The sequence below is a fragment of the Equus quagga genome, chromosome 5 (assembly GCF_021613505.1).
Source record: "Equus quagga isolate Etosha38 chromosome 5, UCLA_HA_Equagga_1.0, whole genome shotgun sequence".
Classification (NCBI taxonomy): domain Eukaryota; kingdom Metazoa; phylum Chordata; class Mammalia; order Perissodactyla; family Equidae; genus Equus; species Equus quagga.
In genome coordinates, this window is record NC_060271.1 from 18,659,981 (window position 1) to 18,678,002 (window position 18,022).

At 40.0% G+C, this 18,022-nt stretch overlaps 1 protein-coding gene across 20 annotated transcripts in view; it reads right to left on the reverse strand.

Moving 5' to 3' along the window:
- Positions 1-18,022, reverse strand: part of MACF1 (microtubule actin crosslinking factor 1) — a 324,410-nt gene that overhangs the window by 134,788 nt on the left and 171,600 nt on the right. For all 20 annotated transcript variants that reach the window (XM_046661294.1, XM_046661293.1, XM_046661299.1 and 17 more), the window contains 11 exons: positions 17,471-17,566; positions 15,738-15,863; positions 13,080-13,232; positions 11,357-11,511; positions 8,405-8,531; positions 7,401-7,584; positions 6,796-6,965; positions 3,728-3,906; positions 2,660-2,798; positions 1,799-1,992; positions 58-220 (listed from right to left, as the gene is read on the reverse strand). In XM_046661294.1, coding sequence (XP_046517250.1) covers positions 58-220; positions 1,799-1,992; positions 2,660-2,798; positions 3,728-3,906; positions 6,796-6,965; positions 7,401-7,584; positions 8,405-8,531; positions 11,357-11,511; positions 13,080-13,232; positions 15,738-15,863; positions 17,471-17,566 — 1,686 coding nt within the window. The remainder of the gene's footprint in view (positions 1-57; positions 221-1,798; positions 1,993-2,659; positions 2,799-3,727; positions 3,907-6,795; positions 6,966-7,400; positions 7,585-8,404; positions 8,532-11,356; positions 11,512-13,079; positions 13,233-15,737; positions 15,864-17,470; positions 17,567-18,022) is intronic.

Here is an 18,022-nt window from a genome sequence, read left to right on the forward strand (position 1 = left end):
TCTTATGATGAACCAACTCGCCGCCATCAACTTTCACCATGCTACTGTTGCACCCACCGTCTGCTGGCTGAGCTGCTCCGACAGCTCTCTGCTATCCTCCGCCTGGCCTGGCTTCATCATTTCCTGCTGGGCAGTGGTTTCCTCAATCCATTTGATGAGAGTTCCATGGCAGGCTCGGTAATCTCCCAAAACTTCCTGGATACTTTCTAGCTCAGATTGGCTGGAGAAGCAAAAGGAAATGGCTATCAGACATCTCGGTTTAAATACAATACAGCATATGAGGCAATTCCCTCCTCATCCCAGGCCCCCAGTTGAGCATGACCACAGAGGATACATTTCTGTTTGGGAGGAACAGCAATGCAACACTGAGTGAGATCTACGCACTTACTCAGTGTCCTCTTGGTTGAAAAGTGAGTAGAAACCAGTTGTGCCTTGCTAGCCCTGGAAGCTGCTTTGTGGGCTGGCATCCCTTGACAATCCCTGTCAAATTTTTTATGTAGGTTGCCAAGGATTACCACCTTGCCAATAAGGTAGTACTCACTGTACACTTCTGTCCCCTGATGACAAAGTACCTGTCAGAGTATCATAGCTATGACTTATGAATCACTGCAATTTCTTGGGGAGGGAAGAGGGAGTGGGGTGGGTGAAAAATAGTAGTTATTTACTATTAATTTCAGTAAAGGTTTCTTTTTCTTTTTCTTGGTTGAGGAAGATTAGCCCTCTGCTAACATCCACCGCCAAACCTCCTCTTTTGGCTGAGGAGATTGGCCCTGAGCTAACATCTGTGCCCATCTTCCTCTATTTTATATTTGGGATGCCTGCCACAGCATGGCTTGATAAGCAGTGCATAGGTCCATGCCCAGGATCCGAACCTGCAAACCTCGGGCTGCCCAAGTGGAGTGTATGAACTTAACCACTACACCACTGGGCTGGCCCCTTAGTAACAGTTTGTTATACTACTTTCGTTAGTCTAACCAGCCTTGGGATAGTAATTCAATTACAGAGAATCAACCCAAACTTAAATGAGTTGCTATAACCCTTCTCCCAGGCTGGCCTGGTAGCATAGTGGTTAAGTTCACATGCTCTGCTTCAGTGGCCCAGGGTTCATGAGTTCGGATTCCGGGCGTGGACCTACACACTGCTCATCAACCCATGCTTTGGTGGCATCCCACATACAAAAGTAAAGGAAGATTGGCACAGATGTTAGCTCAGGGCCAACCTTCCTCACCAAAACAAAGAAACAAACAAACACAAAAAACCCACTCTCTACCCAGCCTTGCCTCAGATAAGTTTTCTGTCTTTCCTATTCAAATCAGTCATCAGCAGCAGGACCTCATGTAACAGAGATAAAAACTACTGAATTAGCAAATGAAAATGGAAGCAAGAAATTCAGCAAAACCTCATTATGTAAAATGGCTCACAGTTGGATTCAAAGCTAATAAAACAAGAACTAGAACTCAGGTTCTGTCCTTGAGAAAAGATCACCAGATCACTTTTCCAGTCCATGTTCTAAGACACTACTGTTATCACAGCTTAACTAGGTGAGACCTGGGATACAGGAGAGGCATTGCTAATAGGACCAGCAGTACTAATCCAAAAGCCAGCCTCAGGAGTCTGCTTCAGGGTTGGTGGTCCCAACTTTCTGTCACTTATCCTGCCCAGAATTTATACTGTCATCTAATTTCTACCCCTCTTTATCAATTCCTGACTTTAAACAAGAATACACAATTATAACTATTTTTGTTTAAAACCTAGTCCCTGAGACCTAATAGGAGAAAAGGGTAGGGCCACCACTCACCGGGTCTCGAGCTGGGAAATGACCCGGTGCCAACGCTCCTGCAGCTGGGAGCCTTTTTCTTGATAGCGCTCCAAATCCAAGTTTCGCTCTGGGGTCAGACGGCTCAGCTGCTCTGCCACTACCTTGGCCTTGGAGATTTCCTCATCCAGGACTGAAAACACTGAATTCTTGTGCTTCACATCACTAAGCCAGTGCTACAAAACACAAGCACAGCAACAGGTTAAACATATTCTACGCCAAAAAGGACTCAGACTCAGGTAGAAACAAGGACACTGTCTACAGCTGGCTCCACATTATATCTGTGATTCAGAAGCTAGACCCTATAATGTTTGTGCCAGAAATGCATCCACGTCCTCATGCACACTGGGAAGCCAAGGGCAGGCAGTACAGTATAGAGAGATGTGCAAAGAAATCGTGTTTGAAACCTGGCTCCACAGCTTATAAGCTATGAAACAAGACAAGTCATTTAGCCAATCTGAGTCTTGGTTTTCTCATTTGTAAATAGAGATAAAAATCCCTCCCACAATTATCCACCTCACAGAGTTGCATGTGAGACTCAAATGAGATAACAGCTAAGTGATTTATAAAATTACAGCATAACCATTGATTGTATCCAATTAAGCCATGATTTTACTGAGGAGAAAAGAGAGAAAATAGGAAGGCATATCTTTTCCCTTTTTAGATAGACATATTTCTCAATCCCTTCTTCTTTGAACCCATATTAAAATATATTAACTATGATATTCTGCTTAGTTCAAATGCAAACAAACCAATATCATGCCATCCAAAATTGCCTTTCTCTCCTAACCCAAAGCTATGGATATGTTAAGCCAACCTCCTAAGAAACTCAGAGCAACTAACCCGTAACGTGGACCGATGGGACTCCAGAGCTGAGAGATCTGCTGGTACTGCTGCTTCTTGACTCAGCTTGATTTCATAACCTTTGACCAAGAGTTCAGCATCCTGGATGCTACGCACTATAAGATCGATTGTCTTTAGCCTGTGGGGAGAAAATCATCTTCATTAACACACGCATTTTAACAGCTGGGCTATAGATCTGGAGTACTATAGAGAGGTTCACAAAATATAACTGCAAAATCAATTTCAACATTACTGTATTATAAAACAGGGTTTTGTAACAACAAGAAAGCATGGTATATGTGCTGCCAATTTAAGCCAATTCAAAATAAAACTGTAGGTGGCACTGGGACATGCACACATGTGGCAGACTCATGGGAGAAAAGGTATGAGACCAGAAACCCACTCAACACAATGAAGAATTTAGATCTGTTACTCCTCAAGGTCATGAGTGGGTAGAGCGAAGACCTTCAAAGACTAATATTTAGTCTGGCTGAAAACTTTTCTTTTTATTCTTTCTTCTTTTTTTTTTTTTGAGGAAGATTACCCTGGAGCTAACATCTGACGCCAATCCTCCTCTTTTTGCTGAGGAAGACTGGCCCTGAACTAACATCTGTGCCCATCTTCCTCTACTTTATATGTGGGACACCTACCACAGCATGGCTTGCCAAGCAGTGCCATGTCCGCACCCGGGATCTGAACTGGCGAACCCTGGGCCGCCAAAGCAGAACGTGTGCACTTAACCACTGCGCCACCAGGCTGGCCCTTCTTTTTATTCTTTAACGTCCCTCTCTCTTTTTTTTCAGAAGTATCTAATCAAACAGAAATGAGGTACAAAATAGTCCTAACAGTGCAAATCAACTCCCCTTCTGTATCACTGGCATTTGTTTATTGCCACTCAAATGAACCTACTCCATGTTGCTTGGAACTAAAGCCAAGATCTCTTGTCATGCGCACATGCTTTCAAGATCTGCAGTTTCTGTGGATGATTCATGAAACACTCCAGGCATTTGCCCTTCTCATCCCAATGAAAAACACTGCCCTTTAGATCCATATCCTTAGCTCACTCACTTATTCAGATAGACAGTGGAGAGACCATATACATGGTCCATTTTTTCCACCAGTAGATTGAGTTCTGAGCGCAGAGTTGGGACACTGGAACCAGATGGGGACTGATGGAGAAAGCTGTTGCATTTCATGGAAACAGCATCCAAATCTGACTTCAGTTGCTGCAAATCCTCCTGGGTGTGCTATTAGGAACGAGATACACAACAAAGATGAAGACAGAATTGAACAAAGACACTAGAAAGAAGTCTTTGTTTGCAATAGCAAAATATTGCAAACAACCTAAATGCCCATATATATAGAACAGTGGCTGAATAAACTGTGAAACAGCAAATTTATTATGGATAACATTAGCAAGTTTTTCAGTCTGGGGAAGGGAGTTACAAATATGGAAAGAGGAGAGGATAGAATAAGCCCTGTGGCATTGATTTGGAACTGGATGAAGATAGATATATATGAATTTGTGGGGTGTGTGTGGGGGGTGTGTGTGTGTGTGTGTGTGTGACAAAGAGCAATAAATATACTGATCTACGTGATATATGTATACATACACATATATATGTATATATACATATATAAGTATGCATATAAATATATGTGTGTGTATACAACATAGGGATGTGTTTGTATTTGTGTGTACATTAATGCGTTTATAAATATGTATTTTTCTAGCTCTATATGCTGAGCAGGCCTAAAAGAAATGACACCCAACAACATGAGCACACAGCACCCAGATTTTGGTTTATAAGTAACATTCTCCACCTAAAGGAAGCAGAACTCCTTGGAGAAATGGCTAATTCCAGGGTTGGGGCTGGCAAAGGCAAGATGAAACCAGAATATCTTGTTTTGTTGAGAAATAAGAAAGCACTCCAAGAATGATGGGGACATGTTAAAGTGGCATAGGAGCAGGCTTGAAGGGGTTCCCGATGACTAACTTTGGGAAATTTTGAACATTGAAATAAAAATAGCAGTAAATTACAAACCATTGACTAAAATAAGAATCCAGAAGTCCACATGGACATAAAAAAGGAAGAAAGGAGGGAGGGAAGCTCCTTCCTTTGATAAAATGGAAATTTAAAAATGTAAAAGGAATGACAGAATTAGAAAATCACCTTTTGGCAACAGTCATACTCAGTTCAGTCAAGAATCAACAATAGATATCTAGCTAAAACTAATTGGCGAAAGTTTGACGTAAAACTGGATATTTACATAGTCTCAAAGCATCTATCTCCCCACAAGATACTTAGTAATTATAAAGGAGAAAATAGTAACAAGTGATAAAAGTTATCACCAGCAATGGGACAAATCAACATGTCTCCTGATATGATGCACCAAAAACACAGTATCCCTTCTGTGGTATTCCTGCCAAAAATGTGTAACCTGTATCTAATCATGAAGAAGCCTGAGATAAACACAAATAGAGGGACATTCTACAAAACAAAAGGCCTGCATTCTTCAAAAATATTAAGATCATGAAAAATCAAAAAATTGTTTCAGGTTAAAGAAATCTAAAGAGACAAAGCAACTAAATGCAATGTGTGATGCTGGACTGAATCCTGTACCAAAAATATTCCTTTTTTTGTGGTAGGGAGGGGTGGAGGGCACTCCCCGAAAAGGCATTAGGTCAAATGATGAAATTTTAATAAGGTCTTGGATAACAGTATTATATCACTGTTCATTTCCTGATTTTAATCACTGTCCTGTGGTTATGTAAGAGACTACCCTTGCTTTTTGGAAATGCACACTGAAGTATTTAGGGGTGAAGGAGCATCACGTCTGGATTACTCTCAAGGCAAAAAAAGATTATTATTATGTATAACATATGTAGAACATGATAAAGCAAATGTAGAAAAATGTTAACATTTGTGGAATCTAGGTGAAGGCTATCTGAGAATAAAAACTTTTCTGTCTATCTGAAACTATTTCAAAATAAAAAGTTTAAAAAACGAAAGGTCCTTTCCTAGAAGAGCTGATTATTAACCTGTATTTCTTAGAGGGTTCAATTTTGCAGAGACTAATAGATTTTGGATGACTAGCGAAAAGTAAAAAGCTTCAATGCGAGAATCACACGTTCACATGATATGCCTCATACAGGCATATCAGATCCCTCTTGGCCAAGGAAAATTACACTGCCCTCTCATCCTCCTCTTCAGGCTTAGCAATAATTGAGAAAGGTAAGAAAAATCACTCTCCTCATTAGCCATTCCTCTCCATTCGCTCTAAGCTCCCAGATCAAATCTAATATTCTGCACAGAGCTCTCTCATGCCACCCACGCAGAAACGTTCTAATGACACTCTAAATTCCTACAGCACTGTTTGCTTGGAATCTGGAACCACACTAGGTACTTTCTCATGCCACCTCTTATACTGAAGTCTCTAATGTGACGTCAACTTTTTATTCTTCTTTACACTATACACCAAAAGCAAGGACTCTGGCTTACTTTCTTTGCATGCCCATGAGTACTTAATTAAGCAATTAACATTCACTGCTTTTACTTCAAGAATACTACCCTACATTTTTATAGCATTTTGCTTTTCCAGGAAGATATGTACTCTATCACTTAATTTTCAAAATAATTTCTGTGACTCACATATTATTTTCTCCTTTTTATAAGAAAAGAAATTAAGGATGAGGGTTAACTTGCTCAAAGTCACAGAGAGAGTGTATATCAAAGCCCACAGTAGAATCTGAGTCTTTCCTTACTATTTTTTGAGTCATGTGACTGATGGTAACCATGTCATAGAAAGTACATGCATGTAAGGGTTAGAGCAGAGAGTAGCACCTCTACTAAGCAATCTTAAAATACGTAGCCCAAAGGCAGTGCTTAGAACAATTTACCAGTGTTTGCCTTCCCAACTGTATAGGAAACCAATCAACATTCAGCAACACACTGGGAGCTGAAATCATGCTTCGCTACAGGTAAAAGATATTTACAGGCTGCAGGGGAGAATTCTGGAGTAGGAATGCCATGAGTCTATTGCCTTATTTCTTAGGATACATACTCTCTTGCCATCCAATTCATTCTGAAAGCATTTACTCTGCAAGCAGCACCCACCTTGCTCTTAGGGCTTACCTCTTGCTCTGCAATCCTTAATGCATTGTCCTGCCGGGCATCTTTGTCAGTCCTAGAGCTGGCTGGGGACTGAATTCGTTTGACTAGCCTCTGTTCACACTCCTCCAGGCGCAACCGGATATTCTTCAGCTCTGAAATGTACATCTTGGCCACAGTTTCCTCTTTGTCCTCTGTGAATGCATAAGCACAGAAGACATTAAGCACCACAACAGAGATCAGCAAACCTGAGAACAACAGATTCACCTTCAGACAGAGGGCACCACTGGTTCCAGCAGGCCTGATATTCCACGAATGAAAGGAAGGCCTTATGTGGGAAACCTTCTGCCTGATCCTAAATTCCCTGCATTATATACCGATCTTTAAGGATTCAAACATGTTATTTCTACAATAAAATGAGATAGGTTGATTAGCAATAAGGACTGAAATATGGCCTCTTCTTCCACGATCTAATTTTGAGAATTCATCTCTGTTTTTCTCTATCTCAAGTTTTTAGCAACTCAAGTGGTAAAAAGGTGGTCGTGGTACTTTCTAGTTTATACGAAGGATCTAGCAGCATCCTTCAGGGTTCGTTCCACCATTTCTCTCCCTCTTCCCAAGGTATATACCATTCTCCATGGACTTCATCAGGTGCTGGAAGTGGGTTTTACAAGCTTCCACCTCCTCTTCCAAGCGCAAACGATCAGCCACTGAGAAGAGAACAGAGTCACGACTATCCTGTAGAAAATCTTCATAGTGGGCCTGGAGGTTCTTCATAACCTGGTGGCACTCCCCTGGTGCTGAGGATCGAAGCTAGAGAGAAAAAAAGCCAGAAGGAATTTCAAAAGAATGGGAACATAGTACTCTCTTTTTTATAGACATTTAACGTATATACTAAAAAGTGCACAAACCATAATTGTAAACATGTTGATTTTTCACAAATTGAACTTTTCCATGTAATCAAAATTTAGATCAAAAAACAGAACACTACTAGCACCCAGAAGCATCTTTTGTGCCCTCCTGGACATAACCCTTAATACTGTTTATTTCACCAGTATTTCCTTACTACACACACTCAAAGAGTGTGCTCTTTGAGCCAAAGAGATGCTCGTCCTGCAGAGTGAGAAGAGGCTTACAACCTTCTCTCTCTGCCAAGAAGACCAAATATGTGATTTATTTTCATCAGGAATATCCTTAACCATTCAGGGTGCTGTTTCTGGTCCCTAAGATACTCAGGCCCCTAACTCTGACTCGATTTTACTCTGATTGGGTCGTAAGAGTCTTAGAATAATGAAAAAAGTTCCTGGGGCCAGCCTGGCGGCGCAGCAGTTAAGTGCTCATGTTTTGCTTTGGTGGTCCGGGGTTGACCAGTTTGGATCCCGGGTGCAGACAGGGCACTGCTTGGCAAGCCATGCTGTGATAGGCATCCCACATATAAAGTAGAGGAAGATGGGTATGGATGTTAGCTCAGGGCCAGTCTTCCTCAGCAAAAAGAGAAGGATTGGCAGCAGATATTAGCTCAGGGTAATCTTCCTCAAAAAAAAAAAAAAAGAAAGAGAGAAAAATAAAAAAGTTCCTTCTGAAAAAGGCTTGCCAGTAGGATGTGAGCCTGGGGTAAAGTTTTCACAATTACCTTTTCCAGGTTCCAGGTCTTTACAAGGTCAAGGTCCTTCCTCAGATAGTTCCAGGAGATAAGGCTTTTGGTGTTAACATGTAGCTGATGCCAAAGGGCCATCACTTTCTGGTAAGACTGCTCCACCCTAGGAACAAAACAGAATGCGGCTATAGCTTTTGTAAGACTTGAGCTCCACATTGGATACCTTCTAAGAAAAAAATGTGATTGCTTTAGTAGAATTGACTTTATATGCTGAGCAGAAAAAGGGAACAAGTCAAATAATAACAACACAGGAATCTTTAGAACTAATTGAGATCCTCAAACAATTTGGATTTGCTACAATATTATATATACTATGTCAGCACATATTTAGTAATTTCATAAATGTTACCTGAATGTAATATGATTACAAGAAGTTAGAAAGAGAGGAAATACTCATGGAGAATAATAAGAGAGAAAAGTAGAGATAAAATAATCCCATTTGGAATTGTTGAAAAATGACATCAATGCTTACAAAGTTATTTGCTGTGTTCTATATATTTACAAACCTGTTAAAATGTTTAAAAGTTAATAGCAACTCAAGAAGTTTATCTGGCATATAAAAGGAAACTACCGTATGAGGGCTTGACGATTTTTTTCCTTACGCATCCCATGGCTAATTAAATCTCAATTTCAAGAAGACTTACAAACTCACAGATACACAGACACTCGGCACACACACTAGATTACCTTGAATCTCTTCAAGTTGAGATATGTGAGATATAAAGAATAGGATGGGAAACCAGAAGCCAGGATGTCCGTTAAATAAGAGACATTCAACCCATTAGTTTATCTTTCCCTTCTCCAAAAAAGTCCCACTAAAATTTCAGTAAAGTTAAAATAAAGGTTCAGAAAATCTCAAAGAAGAATAAAAATACAAAGAAATAAAAAATAGAAAATTAGAGAATCAGTTCAGGAAGTCCAACATCTGACAAATGGGAGTTCTTGAAAGCAAGAACAGAAAAAATGTAACAGAATGAAACAATTAAAGAAATGATCCAAGAAAAATTTCCCCAGATCCATAAGCTATGAGTTTCCAGTTTTTGTTCCCTTAGCACAACAAATGCAAAAAGATTCACTCAGAAACACAGCAGCCCCTTCAAAGATTAAAGGTAAAGACAAGAGTTAAAAAGCTCTGGAGAGAAACAGATTTCATTCAAAAGGTTAAAGCACCAAACTGTTCTGTATCATGACAGTAGTGGAAGATGCACAATTCTATGCATTTGCCAAAACCACAGTACTGCTCACTGCAAAGGGGGACTTTTACAGTTACATAAACTTAAAAAATAGATAAAGAATGAAAACGATATTGTACTTCTCAACAATAAAAAAACAATAATTGTTTTCTGGAAGCTAGAAAACAATGGAACAGTGCCTTCAAGGTTCAGAGTGAAAATAATGTCCAAAAAAATTCTGTAACTGACCAATTAATTATGAAAGGAAAAGAAAAACATTTTCAAATATAAGAGATGTTTAAAAATTTACTTCTCATGCACTCTTTTTTCAAGCAAGCTACTGGAGAGTGTACTCTCCCAAACCAGGGAATAAACCAATAAATAAGACTTGGGGGGTGGGAAGGTGAGAGAAATGGGTGAAGAGAGTCAAAAGATATAAACTTCCAGTTATAAAAGCAAACTTAAAAACAAAACAATCATCAACTCCAAGGAAACAAAAAATTATACAAGAAAATAAATGAAATAATTCATTCATATATATATATTTTTTCAATCATCCACTCATTCATTCTTTCCTTCAACAATTTATGAAGCATCTACTACGTGCCAGGAATGGTTCTAGGTGCTGAGGATACAGAGGGTAAACAAAACAGACAAAAATTTCTATTCTTTTGGAATTTCTAATGGGAGGGGAGAGGCAACAAACAAATATATAATCTGTTAGGCAGTATTAAGTGTTCTAAAGAAAAATAAAGATGATTAAAGGAGATAGTAATAGGCAGTGAGTGGGGGTGGTGGTGCATGAAGGTGATAAAATGAACTTAATGAAGTGAAGGAATGAATCACGTAGGGGTAGTGGTGCATGAGGGTGATGGATGAACTTTAATGAAGTGAGGGAATCAACCACATAAACAACTGAAGCAAGCAGAGGAAGTGTGAAGGCCCTGAGGCAAGAATATGCCAGCTGTTTGAGAAACAGGAAAAACATCAGAGTGACTGGAGCTGAGCACAAGCAAGGAGAGTGGCAGAGGATGAGTGCAGATATGTAAGGCATGACGGGATAAGCCACACAACAATCCCCTAAAGTACTACTTGGTTCAGCTGTAAACAATTTAATGTAATAATAACACAAAATATATCAATTTAAACAAAAATCTGATGTTACATTTGGAAGATGGGGAAAGTGGAAGTATATGCAGATGTGCATGTAAAAGCTAAAGGTTAATTTCCTAGAGTAGGAAGTCAACAGATTATTTCTAAAGTTGAAAAAAATCAGGAAATAGGAAAAAAATCACATTATTTAGAAATTTGGAGTTAAAAAGCAGAAAAATCTGCTCAAAGAATTGAAAATAGCTGACCCTGGAAAGTAGAACTCTGGGATGGGGGAGGTAAGTGCTAGTTTTAATTACAAGCTTTGTGGTATAATTTAACTTTTAAAAATACGTTCACATATTCCTTTAGTAAAATAGAAATTAAAGAAGAAAATTAGCTGTCACTATAAAAATCAATCTCCTGAGAGTAAACTGTTTATAATCAAGAATTCTTTAAAAAGAAATATCACTGAATATATATCAATTGAACATAAGCATTTACTGAAAATCTACCATATGGCTGGCAGTGCGAGACTTGATATCTGAATAGGAGGTCTTTCTCAAAAGAAATTTTACAACTTGGTCATTCTGTTCAAGATCACAAATGTAGATTATCCCTCCATCAGTTCACCAGGCCAAACAGAGTGACAGCTGAGTGAAGTTACCTGCTGGCCATCTCAATGGCATCCTTGTTGGGTGGGGGGACGAGGAAGCAGACCGATGGCACCATTGCTTCATTCCCTGTGGGGCTGATCACTTTCCACTTGGTCCGCTGAGAATTATCTTCCAACACACACTCATCATTCTTGCAAATAGTGATCTGAAGAGACAAATTTACAAGTTACTGCTAATGGATAAACCAAAACCCTGTAATTACCTGGTGCCTGATCCCAAGGTTATGAAATCCTTAAGAAAAAGTCATTTTGGAGATCTGCCATCACTTAATGAGAGTTCCTGATTTTGACAGAAAGATAATACATACAAATACACAACACAGGAAAAGCTGCCACATCAAATAAATCAAGGAAGCAAGTGTTTATTAAATGCCTATTACATGCCAAGTAAGTCAGTATATGAAAGTTATAGGGAAATTCTAAGACCTCGAAGAGCAATCTCTCTACACCTACAACCATTAGGGCAAAAATCAAAGGAACATAAATACTCAAAACTTTGCTTTTGTGATACTTCCTCCTCCTCCCTTCCCATCACCCCATCCCAAATTCATGAAAATGTTTAAGCATTTTGGAATCATTGATTCTTTCCCTTGGGAGGCAAGTAACCAACATTATTATTATTTTGAGGAAGATTAGGCCTGAGCTAACTGCTGCCAATCCTCCTCTTTTTGCTGAGGAAGACTGGCCCTGAGCTAACATCAGTGCCCATCTTCCTCTACTTTTTTTCATATGTGTGGGACGCCTGCCACAGCATGGCTTTGCTGAGTGGTGCCATGTCTGCACCCGGGATCTGAACCAGTGAACCCCAGGCTGCCGAAGCGGAATGTGCAATCTTAACTGCTGCACCACCGGGCCAGACCCTAACCAACATTATTATCCCTATTTTATAGCTAGAAATACTAAGACACAGAAAAGTGCAGAAAAAGTTCATTCATTCTTTTTTGTATAACAAATATTTATTGAGCCTGCTGTGTGCCTGGAAGTGTGCTAGACCACTAGAGAGGAAAATGGTAAAATGGTAAGCCAACAAACACGGTCTATATTCCACATATTCTGGTGGGGTATATAGCTACAATACTGTGTGACAAATGCAATTTATCAGGGAATGCATGGAGGGGACATGGCCTAGTCTTGCCCAGAGAGGTGAAGAAAGATTATTCAGGACCTTGAAGTCACATTAAGGAATCTAGACTTTCTAAATGGAAATGGGGAGTTTTTGTAGGACTTAGGCAGGGGAGGGACTTTTCTTTTAAAAGTTCATGCTGGTGGTAGGATAAAGAATGCATTGAATGGGGAAGCTGATGCAATGATCCCAGTGAAAGAAATTTATGGTCTAACTTAGGGTGTTAGCAGCAGGGTCAGAAAGAAATATACTTAAGGGATATTTATTTACAAGTTAGTATTGACTTGATAGTCCTATTAGCTGTGGGGGATAAAGGGAGGAGTCAACGGTATCTCCCAGGTGTTATAAAGTACCCTTCTGTCAAAACTTACACAGCTGGGTGGATGATGATGGCAATCACTGAGGCAGGGAGCAGGTCAAGACTGTAGAATGGAGGCTTCTTTTTTAAGCGATAGGAGAGATCTGAGCATGCTTAAGTTCTAGTGAACAACTCTATCATTTGATCTTCCCTTATTATCATAACCCTAACTGAAGGCTTCCCTTCTCCCTTGCTTCCCTCTGGAGCCAGAGGTATCCCTTCCACCTCCTCACCTCGATCTGCCGATAGTCACAGATGGCCTTCACAGAAATGGTGCTCTTTAGCACATGGTCGGGACTGCGTGGCTTTAGCTGAACAATGGATTTTGATCTCCCGACAAGACTGGCAACAGAACTCTTGGACTGTATAAGCTGCTCCTTTTCATCCTACAAAATGAGAAGAAAATGAAAAAGACATTAATGTTGCTACTCAGGGTGACTCAGTGAACAAAGAAAACTGAGTGCTCCACTCCCTCAGAGAATGCCATTTCTCAGTTAAGTAGGGATCCTTGGTGGAGCCATCTTAGAAACACAAGGATAAAGAAAAAAGGAGACGATGTTCCTGTCTTCTATGAAGTGCTTTTGTACTCAAATTTTGCAGCTTTCTCTCTGTGCCCTTTTTCAATGAACCATAAAGCCACATGCAAAAATAAAATAAAACAAAAAAGAACTTCTAGCTGCCAAATACTGCCAACAAAGAATTTTCCCAAATAAAGTTCAGAAAACATGGAAGTTAAAGACAATAATAATAACAATATTGTCATTATTATTATTATTCACTTTCTCACTGGTGGAAGCCAGTTCTTGCCTTCTTAGGAGAAGCAAGATATGCTCTTTTAAAATTTTTAAAAAATAATTATATCTCCCAAGCTCTACTAGAAATAGTTTACTTTCTTAAATTCAGTCAGACTTTGTAGAGAAAGATCTTAGCTCTTCAACCAACAATCTGTAAACCAATGCTGTTGGTGAAGGCATCATGACAAATGATTCAGGGTTTACCTTTTAGTGTCTTGCTGTACCATATTCATATAAATTTGATTGGTTTGAAAGAAGTATCATGCAAAATCGAAACTCTCAAGTCTCTGCAAACCCAATTATCACAAATACTAATGACCTTCTTGTCAACAAAATTGGTAGCAATCTACTACCAATTCCATTAGAGGGTAAAAGATAACCATTATCTATTAACCAGGATGTTTCAAGCCCATTTTGATATATAAAAAGCCCCCAGAAGAGGGCTTTCTTAGGATGGAAGTAGATGTGATGGAAGTAAAGAGTTAATAATGTTAAGAAATGCCATTAAAGAATTAAGAATATGCAAGTAAAGAAAAAGAAATGCTTAAATAAACTACCTGTGCCTGTCCCCGGGAGCATGATTGGAAGAAATACAACTTTAACTTATTAGTTAAGAAAGAGGAATGGAATATATCAGGGAGACAGCCATACTGTTCATACTTGAGAGCTGGTCTACCCATTTCAGTTTCCTTGCAATAAAGATGTCAATTTCTGTCTAACCCACAGCCAAACATCTCAAGCGCCAGAGACCATGTGCTCAGCGTGGTAAAAGTTCTGAAAAGAACCAGAAGCCATGACAGATGCTCCCGAACCTGACGGACAAGTTGAGGAGCAGACCCAGGTGACTCCATGCCCCGATGACGCCGCCAACCCGATGCCCCTGACCTGGAGAGGAGGGAACAGAGCAGCGACGCTCGAGAAGAGAAGATATGACAACAATTGCAGAGGAGTTACCCTATGACAGGAAGGTACTCTGTGGGAGGGAGGAGATAATAGCCAAGGATTATTATATTCCTCCTTCATATCTGAAGTACCTCCAAGAGAGACATTCTAGAGACAACATCTGAAAAGTCAGGTTTTTATCCTTCATTCCAAATTAATTAACAGATTATTTGCCCAGGTGAAACACTAAATGTAAACTCATTCGTAGGCTTACAATATCTGAAAGTGTAAAAAAACCAAAAACCAAAAACCAAAAAAACCACCCAACTAATGTTCACAAATGCCCAAGTCTTACCCACAAAAAAATGATACTCTTTTGAGTTATTCTGGTTCTCTTACCTATAATTTTCTATTGAAATGTGAGAATCTCCTGGTTTCTTACACAGGAAAGTAATTTCCCTATAATATACATATTTCTATCTTAATTTGAGATGTAGCTTAAGCCCTGTCTTGCTAACTCCGTGTAATATACATTCAATAAATGTAAGAAGTCCTGCTGCTGATTTTATTACCAGCACTCCTGAAGGAATAATTCATTGGAGAAAATGAATATAAAATTGATTTGGATTAAATACTGGGTGCAAAACTATTTTTTAAAAGTACTGCTACATAAATAAACTGGACCAACATTGCATTATATCTAAATAAGATTTTAATATTGCCCTTAATTAAAATCAATTTTCTAATACCTTATCATTACCAAAAGAAAATTACCAAGGTGGAAAAATTTGGCTCCGGTCTAGTTCATTGTTCTTTTTGTTTTGGTTTGGTTTAATTCTCTTTGCATGAAAAAGAATTCGATGTCAGCTAATCCCCTTCAATGCTATTTTCATGCTCTATCCCTCATCTTTGGCCCCAACCACTGAATTAAAGTAAGAACAACACAAAGAAAGTATGATGAGCACTAAGTGGCTCAGGGGGAGAAGACTAGGCCTTACTCCAATAGCATACCCAAAGGAATCTTATCAGCAACTTTTTTAAGGAAAGAAAAGAAAAAAAGGAAAAAGACAGAAGAAAACTGATTAAACTACTTGAATGTGAGCCAAACTTTCTAACAATGACCCATTGCTCTGGAGCTTTCAAGGATATAAACAGCAGCAGCTGACATGGTTTACTGTTTCTCAGAAGTAATCATCCCACTGATGCAACACCCACCATGGAGTCCTGGAGCAGGTCCTCAAGGCGGGATAAGCTGGTGTTATGGTCACAGGAATATTTGCGTTTGATGGAGTCTTGGAGGTTCCTCAAGAATGACTCCAGGTCTCGTGCATCACTGAAGAACTGTGGAGATAGAAGTGAGGGGTGCCTTGTGTGCAATACATCACAACACCCAGACGCTAACTGAGAAAGAACAATCTTAGTGTGCAGAGCTGAGTGAAGCTGATTACACACTCCTGGATTAGCGACAGTTCATTACAAGGGCCAGAAGTATAAATTGGAGGGCTCAAAATGCCACGTCAGGGAAATATTAGTGATGACTACCACAAAGGCTGTTGAACCCTATGTAAAGGTTAGTTTGCTTCACCCCCTCAGAAATCACTGCTCAGGCCAGCCTGGTGGCCTAGTGGTTAAGTTTGGCATGTTCCACTTCAGCCACCCAGGTTTGGTTCCCAGGTGCAGACCTTTACCACTCATCAATCAGTGGCCATGCTGTGATGGTAGCTCACACACAAAATAGAGAGAGATTAGCCACAGATGTTAGCTCAGGGTGAACCTTCCTCAGCAAAAAAAGAGAAAGAAATCACTGCTCGTTCCTCTTGACTTCTGGCTAGTGACAGCACTGGGCTGTGAAGTATATTTCATGAAAAGCCTAGAGGCTGAGGGATCAAATGTTTCACTTCATTGATATAATTACAAAAAAATCAGGGAGATTATTTAGTTTAGGGTAAAACCAAACAGATGATAGCTTATTTCCTCCTCCCACCCTCACCTAAAAACAAGCAGTATGTTCTTGATGTTGGGATAGATTGGAAAAAAAAATGGTCCTGATACTTTATAGCTTCTCCTATCAAGAGGTAGAGTCTATTTCTCCTCCCCTTGAAGCTGGGCATGGGCACATGACTTGCTTAGGCCAATGGCACATTAATAAAAGCGACAGCAGAAAAACGTGCTTGTGCACTGGGGCTTGCTCTCTCTTGCTGCTTGTAGAAGACAGCTACTTTGTGAAGAAGCTCAGGATAACGTATTGGATGCTAGAGACTTACAATATGGACTTTTACCCCACTACCCCAACCGTCAGACTGTGAGTGATGCCATTTAGAACCAACCAGTCCCCAGACTGCCTGCCAAGTGTCTGCAGCCATGTGTAAGCCAGATAAGAAGAGAAAAGCCACTCAGCTGAGCCTAGCCCAAAGTGTCAATCCATAGAATACTGAGCTAACTAAATGATTGTTCTATTAAGCAACTAACTTTCAGGGTGGTGGTTTATATACTAAAGGTTAACTGATATTGGGGTGGCCCGGTGGCACAGTGGTTAAGTTTGCACATTCTGCTTCAGTGGCCCAGGGTTTGCTGGTTTGGATCTCGGGTGAGGACATGGCACTGCTGGGCACGCCATGCTGTGGTAGGCGTCCCACATATAAAGTAGAGGAAGATGGGCATGGATGTTAGCTCAGGGCCAGTCTTCCTCAGCAAAAAGAGGAGGATTGGCAGCAGTTAGCTCCAGGCTAATCTTCGTCAAAAAAAAAAAAAAGGTTAACTGATACAGATGTGTTTTTAACTTCACCTTTTCCATGTGCATACTTGCACGTGCATGTGTGCGCGCACGTGCACACACACACACAGAGTGACTTGCCTGAATGAAAAAGGGTATTCTCCTCATCCTCTCTGATGCACACATACTCACACATATAAATACACACACAGGCACAAACACAAAGCCCACATACCTGAAAATATGCAGTATTCTCTTTCACGTGCTGCTCAACACACAAGCACAGCTGCTTCATCCACTGCAACTGGGACTGGACAGCAGCATTGTAAGCCTGCAATAACCAAGCACACAGACAGAAGGGCATGAGATTAACAGACCCAATATATATGTACAATGCTCTCTTAGAAGTACAACTCTGCTAATGACAGAGGCCAACAGAAGATACATGGAGATACGTGAATGGCATCTGCCCAATGCTTCCCATGAGAAAAGGGCTTGTCTTTCACCCAACATGGCTTTGTTAGAAGGAGTTACATAGAAAAGGCCTCTTCCACATTCAGTCGCAACTAAATGATCTTGTCAGCAAAACCCAGGCATAAATAAATCCCTTCAGGATTCCTCCACTGTCTTTCTCCTCTGAGCAAAGGCAACACACCAACAAGAGGCAGGGCCTGTCTGGATAGTTAGTTGAAAAAATGTGATTCAAGCAACTTTCCCCATGAAGTTAGAAGTCAATATCTCATTTACTGATTCTCATAGTATTTTCCTTAGATTATCAAAATGTTTA